This window comes from Ailuropoda melanoleuca, chromosome 8, assembly GCF_002007445.2.
Source record: "Ailuropoda melanoleuca isolate Jingjing chromosome 8, ASM200744v2, whole genome shotgun sequence".
Lineage (NCBI taxonomy): Eukaryota > Metazoa > Chordata > Mammalia > Carnivora > Ursidae > Ailuropoda > Ailuropoda melanoleuca.
Window position 1 is genome coordinate 54,745,114 of NC_048225.1, and position 7,776 is coordinate 54,752,889.

Genomic DNA, 7,776 nt, shown 5'->3' on the forward strand with positions numbered 1-7,776 from the left:
GGTGGAGATGGCCAGGAGAAGTTCTTAGCTTTTGGGGAGTCACAAAGAATCTGTTCAAAGTCATGAACATTCTCCCCAGACAAAGACATATAAGCACGAATACACAAAAGTTTGCACTTAGGGAGATTCACTGAAACTCTTCACATCTCCCATACACCACTATGCTAAACTCCTCAGGGGCAAGGGTCGTGTTGTATTCCTCTCAGGCACATTGTAGACATTCAACCAACGTTAGTTTTTGTAAATAAATAAATAATTAGAAAGTGAATGAGTGCTAACCATGGCTACCATTTATTAAGCACCCACACCTATTTTGTTGAGTACATACCATGTACGTAAATCATAATTCCCTTACAAAATAAGTATTATTATCCCATTTTACAGTTGAAGAAATGGAGATTAAAAATTTACCCAAAGTCAAACAGCCACTATCAAAACTAGCATAGGATCTTAGGATTCACTGACTCCAAAGTCCATAATTTTCCTACTATTCTACACCCTCTCTCAAATGTGTTAGTGCTTAAGAAACCGGGCAGGTTGGGGCGCCTGGGTGGCACAGCGGTTAAGCGTCTGCCTTTGGCTCAGGGCGTGATCCCGGCGTTATGCGATCGAGCCCCCCATCAGGCTCCTCCGCTGGGAGCCTGCTTCTTCCTCTCCCACTCCCCCTGCTTGTGTTCCCTCTCTCGCTGGCTGTCTCTATCTCTGTCGAATAAATAAATAAAATTAAAAAAAAAAAAAAGAAGAAAGAAAGAAACCCGGGAAGGGGGAACCTGTGTGGCTCAAGTCAGTTAAGCAACTAACGCTTGGTTTTGGCTCAGGTCACAATCTCAGTGTCGTGAGATCAAGCCCTTCATCTGGCTCCGCACTCAGCACAGAATCTGATTGAGATTCTTTCTTTCCCTCTCCCTCTGCCCCTCCCCCCACCACACACCCGCTTGCTCTCTCTAAAATAAATAAATAAATCTTTAAATATATATATATACTCTGTTCACTCATCTCTATTCTCTTTGTCATGTTTGAGAGATCTTGAACCTGGAAGAACCTTAGACTCATCTGCTCGAACTCCCTAGAAGGGAAGTGCTGGCCAAGGTATGATAGCCAGTGGATGGAATTCCATCCCCCCGGGGCTCCTTGTTGCCTTCACTGCCTTTTATGCTGGCATAGGTTAAGCATATTGCATACATAATTATAATGTCTTTTAGTATTTGATTTAATTGCAGTTTTTAGGATCGTTTATGCATGTTGTCCTTCCTTCCATCTACTCATATCCTTTCCAATCTTCATGACCTCACATTCTCTGGGAGACTTTTCCTAAATTTGCTCAAACGTTCCCTTCCCTTGCCCCGATTTTTTAAAAAAGATTTATTTATTTATCTGAGATAGAGAGAGTGTGCATGTGAGTGGGGGGCAGGGCAGAGGGAGAGGGTCTGAGCCAAAACCAACTCTGCCATCCAGGCACCCCCAGAATATATTCTTAAGTGGGTCACTTCATAAAGAAGAGGAACTGAATAGGAAGAAAGATCTAGATGACACTAATTTTTTTCCCCACCTTAATCACTCAGATTTCTGAGTCTCTACAAAAGCAAAGGATTTAATTATCTAAAAGCCATGCTTAATGGTTGACAACTTTCTGGAAGACATTCAAATTGTGGTGCGAACTCTCCCTTACAGCTCTGGGAAATGTGCTTCCTCTCCCCTGCAATGCTTGGCATTATTTATCAGAACAAAAGTAATCTATTTTGGGACTATATCCACAAATACCCGCTCCTTCCAGTCAGCAAATGAAGAGTAGCTATAGCTCTGCAGCAAACAGAAGAGGAGGGCGGGGATGCTAGTGAATGAATGAATGAATGGATGAATGGGGACACAGCTGCTGCAATGGGTTACAAAAATACTTGTGCCATGAGCTCGGGAGTCAAGAACAGGGGGACTGCACAGCTACCAAAGACTGAAGTCATGGGGCCAAATCTCTAATGTATGACTAGTTCACACACCTGAGCCCCAGGTGAGTGGAGACAGTAGTGAGTCAGGGGCCCATGAGGCATGCAACTGAAAGCTGTTTGGTAAGTATTGAGTACATTTGTGTGTTAACAAATATTTAAAATAGCAGTTACTATCACTGATTGAGTGCATCCTTTGTGCTAATCACTTTACACATACTATTTCAGTTCATCTTTACACCGATCCTCTGATAGAGGCATAATTGAGATAACTGCCTCTATTTTAGAGAGGAAAAAACAGAGGCTTAGGAAAACTGCCCGAAGTTATAGGTTTGATAAGAGGTGCCAAAAATTCAAACCCAAGGCTGACTGAACCCAAAGCCCATGTCTTCCATTCTACCACACTACCTCTCAAAAGAGTAATACCAATTAGTGAAAATCATATGCTAATAACAATAGCATCAATAATACTATCATTTGTTGAGTACCTGCTATCTGCCAAAAATCATTTCCTTTAATCCTCACAACCATCCTGAGGTAGGTTTTTCTACCCCCATTTTACTGTGAGGAAACCAAAGCTCGGAAAGGTGAATTAATATGCCTAAGCACACAGTTGGCCAGTGGTGTTCTAGCTGACCTTTTCCTAAGTTCTTTCAAAATTGCTTTTGTTAATAGTTTTCCCTTTGGCCAAATCTCTTCTCAATATGTTTAATATGTTGACTGTCAAAGTGTGTCTTTGCACTGAGTCTTTATGGCACTTAGGAGCACAGGTTACAGACTCATACAAACCTGGGTTTGAATATCAAAACTTCCATTTTAATAGTTGTAATGATCTTTGGCAAGTCACTTAAGAAATACTTGCCCTCACAAACATATCACTTAATTTACATGAAATGCAGAACAAACAACAAAAAGCAGATTAATGGTTACGTGGGGATGGGCAGAGGGGTGAATGAGGAATGACTGCTTATGGGTACAGGGTTTCTTTTTGGAGTAAAGAAAATGTTCTGGAATTAGATAGTGATGATAGCTGCACAACTTTGTGAATATACCAAAACCCACCAAACTGTCCATCTTCAAAGGGTAAATATGGTATGCAAATTATATCTCAATTCTTTAAAAAAGAAAGAAAAGAAAGAAATATCTGGCCTTCTAGCACAACTCCTGGATTACATTTCTGGACAACAGTTGAGCTTTGTTAAGCCCTATATCCTACCTTCCTCCAGGGCTAACTTGTTTCAAAATATCTGTGGTTACCTAAAATGTGAAGTCCAATTACCTACCATCTCCCCAAGTCTCATCCCCATATTTCTCTGCACACTCTCCCTTGATCCAAGCCCCACCACTTCTCTCCCTCCCAATTTCTTCTGGAACCTCTGGAACTTCAAATATGTTCTCATTTCAGGGCCTTTGCACATACTCTCTCTGTTTAAATTCTATCATTCTTTAAGTCTTAGTCATTTGCGTAACATCTTTAAGAAAACTTTCCTCACTGGGGCGCCTGGGTGGCTCAGTCATTAAGGGTCTGCCTTCAGCTCAGGGCATGATCCCAGGGTTCTGGGATCAAGCCCCACATCAGGCTCCTCCGCTGGGACCCTGCTTCTTCCTCTCCCACTCCCCCTGCTTGTGTTCCCTCTCTAGCTGGCTGTCTCTCTCTCTGTCAAATAAATAAATAGAATCTTAAAAAAAAAAAAAGAAAGAAAACTTTCCTTACTGCTCAGACTTACTTGGGTCCTGCTGTTATACACTCACATAGCACTCAGAATATTTCTTTTGTAGCATTCATCGCAATCAGTTAAGTAGTTATAGTCTCTTTGGCTAAAAATACAAGCTCCATAAAGCTCCATAAAGACAGGAAACTGCTACATCCCAACATCTACCATACTCTCTGGCACACTGTGGGTAGTCAGTAAGTATCTGCTGATTGAATTATCCCACCAAACCTCACTTCCTTATCTTTTTTTTTTTTTTAAGATTTATTCATTTACTCTGGGTGGGGGCAGAGAGAGAGGGAGAGAAGCCCAAGCTGACTCTCACGCCAAGTGTAGAGCCTGACGTGGGGCTCGATCCCACAACCCCGAGATCATGACCAGAGCCAAAACCAAGAGTCGGACACTCAACCAACTGAGCCAGCCAGGTGCCCCCCCCTTATCTTTAAAGAGGTTATAAAAATATTTACCTTATAGAGTTGTTGATACAATTATATTAGTTAATATATGAAAAGGACTTAGCAAGTGCAAGGCACATCATTAATGATCAAACTGGTGGCAGTGATGATAATGGTGGTGATCATTCAGCTCCAAATTTATTACACAATATATACCCTTGTGTGACAGGTGCTGAAGATAAAACCATGAGCAAAATAGTAAACTATCCCTGTCCTGCAGAACCTACATCTAATAGTAACCAGGAACTAGCCAAGTTCTTGGCCATTTTCCTGGGCTTTTGGACTCTCTGCCCTTTTAGGCACCCTCAAATTTGTGTCCAATTTCGCATCTTACATCCTCCTAATTCATGTCTGTTGGCCTGTCATTTGCTTCAGTCCTCACCGCTATTTGTTCATATGAACTCTGCTCCGTGTTAGCCTTCAATGTCTTCACTTGAAAACATCTTTCTGAGATCAGTCTCCAAGGTTGCTCCTTCTGGCATACCTTTTGTGATCTGCTCTAACTCCAGAGAGGGGAAGTACTGGCCAAGGTATGAAGGCTAGTGGCAGGAGCTCCTACCTCCTGGGGCTCCTTGTTGCCTTCCCTGCCTTTAATGCTGGCCAATATTAGGTTAAGTATATTGCACACATAATTACAAAGTCTTTTCGTATCTGATTTTATTGCAGATTAAATTGTATTTCTAAACCACAGTTGAGCTCCCCTCCCCTTAACTATATCCTGTGGTTCAGAGGTATGGTAATCCCTGAGGGAAGAACAGTAATCTCAGGGTGAGTGACATCCAGACCTAAGCTAGATACTCCAGGACCATCTATTTTCTGTGCAAAGTAACTCAGCAGGTGAGTCATTACTCATTCCCTGCTGCATTCTGACTTCCATAGACATCATCCTGCCATCTTGATTGATCCGTATGTTTTCTGGGGTTTGACGAATATCAGCGTTATGGTCTTAACGCTGCTTCTACTTACTACTTCCACTGAGCCAAAGAAGTATGTGATTCCACCCAGTTTTATCCCAGTAAAGCTGGGCTTTTCACTCATCTAAAATGCGAGAGGACTGTAAGTAAAAACTTCTTGGGCTCCCAAGGAAAGAGTACTGAGCTAAGAGTTTGAAGTTCTAGTCCCAGCTCCAGTATGTACTTACATGTAATGTTAACTTTTGTTCACTTAGTCACTCAATATTTATCAGGTACCTACTTTAGGCCAAGTACATCGTAGGCTGGGTACGTATGCACATAAAGAAAATATAGTTGCCTACCCTCCAATCTTTGTAGAGAAGACGGTACATGAGGGAATTATTTATTACACTGCAACGTGAGATCAGTGTAATGGGCTGTATAGGGAAAGGAAGGATTGGCAACTTGGAAGGTCAACAAGGAAGGTTTTCATTCTTCATTTCACAGACGAGGAAAACCAAGATTACCAAATTAGGGAGATGTGAAATACTCAAAAAAAGGAAAGGCAGTGGGGTCTTGGGAGAGGTAGAAACAATGGGCTCCAGTCTCAGCTCTATGGCTCATTTAAATGGCTGTTGACCTATTAAAAAAAGCATTCATTAATTCAGGCATTCAGTAGGACATCTAAGAACCTATTATATACCAGGCACTGTGCCAGTGGCTTCCATTTCCTCATTTGTTGTGCCTGTGAAAATCAAATAAATTATGAAAATGAAAGCAGTATATAAACTGCAGAATATTAGCAATATTCCTACATATCTAGTCCTTCACACCTTACAAGGACTCTGATTTACATCACCTTCTACGATCTTTACGATTCTGTGGGGTGGGCATTATCGTCTGCATTTTACAGGTAAGAAATTTAAGCACAGAGAGGTCAAATAACCCACATAAAGTCATATACAGAGCAAGATATAGAACCCAGGTCTGATGCAAATCCCCTGGGTTTTTCTTATAAATGTTAAGTATTAACACTTCCAGACAGGCCGAGACAAAGATGGTCACAAGACTACATATGATTAGATGCCAAGAGATAATACCAGCTAGTTCAGAAAATAAACAGTCATTTTAGCCAGAGTAGTCTTTTACGGAAAAGATGAGACCTGAGCTGGGTGTTGAAGGATGGAACATTTGGATAGTGGTGAGAAGGGTGAGGGCACTCCAAGTGAGACTCTGGCCAAAGCAGTAGGGCAAAGTGGAAGAGTAAAATCAGTATCAAAGGCATCTGGAAGGTAGCAGGGACATCAGACTTGGAGATGCCCTATCTGCCCTTTTATATTTAGGTGATGCCCTAATGACAGGTTTACGTGGGCTCTCCTGTAGTATAGAATGGTAGGAAACAGTATTCCTTGAAAACTTATGCCTCCCTTTCAGCAGTCCTCAGAATCAAAGCAAATAGAGCAGGAGCGTGGAGTCACCAGTCTGACAATCTTTAACAGTGGAATTTTGAAACTTTCTGATTTTTTTCTATTATCCTTTCACCAGATCTGGCCAAATTCTCACAATTAGCTTAAGGTGAATATTAGTGAGTTATTTCATAAAGAAGTAAGGCTTGAGCCGTTAAGGAAACAAGCCTAAAGACATTCAAGGACCACCCCAAGATAACTACTGGTGGATCCATGAGCAGCAAAGATCATGCTCATAAAATGGACATAAAATTTCTCCAAATAATGCCTAAAATAAAATTTTAACGTAAATTGCTAAAAGTCATCATTCTAAGCAGCATTATACAACTAAAAGAACACAATTGAAACCTGTTAAGAGGGCAAGGGAAGACTAAGGAATGCATTTATCATGATTCAGACGGTTTTACTGTAGTCATTCAAATAAGGTTTTAAAAGTAAAAATTTAGTTTATTACCCTTTTCCTATCGCTAAGTAGCCTCACATCGCAATCAGGTCACCAAGTCAAACGGTATACTTAGAAACACTACGGAAGTGCAAAAATAAAATGACCTGCTCAAGGTCACACAGATTATCGGAATTGATCCTGGTTCCGAGATTCCCACTGTGGGGCTCCTCTCTTTCCAGGCCAATGGGCGGAAAGGGTGGCTGGCCGGTAGAGGGGGCGTGGCCCACGGGTAAGCGCCTCCGAGCGAGCCCGGGAAGAAGAGGAGGGAACACAACCCTTTGACTACAAGGCGCCGCGTGTGCTGCCGGGAGAACCTTGTTCTCGCCGGTGTCTCATACCCGGATGTCGGCAGAGGCGGTGATAGCCCGGCCGCCACCTCCCAGCTCTACTCTCCCCACCACCTCCGCCGCGCCCAGCGTGCGTGAAACCTACGTTACCTTTCCCAGAGCTCCGGTCATCCTTTGCGGCTGTGGCCGGTAACTGCGTAAGCTGAAGACCGGCCCAACCTGCAGCGATCCCCGGGCGTCTGAAAACACTGACGGAACGCCTCGACGTGTCCAGTAACAATATGCGACCGAGACTCACTCAGTCCCCGCAGCACCTTGGTTCCGGTAGCTTCTGAGACCCAGTAGCTCGAAAATTCTCCAGACTCCGCCCTCGCTACAGGTTAAGTGTCACCTTCACTGCAGTTCTTTCAGGCAGAATTAATTGCCACCTTTGTGTTGTCCCAATGCTTTGCACACGATTCTGCTATGTCATCCACCATACTGTGTATTATTAGCTACTGTCTCTTTCACATATTTGATTGTGAGTTGCTTAAAGACTGAGATCCTGATTAATTCATTCCAGTGGCTAACACAGGACA

General features: G+C 42.6%; 1 protein-coding gene across 3 annotated transcripts in view; it reads right to left on the minus strand.

Moving 5' to 3' along the window:
- The window catches only part of MRPL48 (mitochondrial ribosomal protein L48), a 54,430-nt gene extending 46,942 nt beyond the window's left edge, over nucleotides 1–7,488 (minus strand). For 2 of the 3 annotated variants that reach the window (XM_034666360.1, XM_002915316.4), the window contains exon 1: nucleotides 7,349–7,488. In XM_034666360.1, coding sequence (XP_034522251.1) covers nucleotides 7,349–7,369 — 21 coding nt within the window. In that variant the 5' untranslated portion in view covers nucleotides 7,370–7,488. The remainder of the gene's footprint in view (nucleotides 1–7,348) is intronic. The other variant, XM_034666359.1, reaches the window with a different exon arrangement.
- Nucleotides 7,489–7,776: the final 288 nt, after the last annotated feature.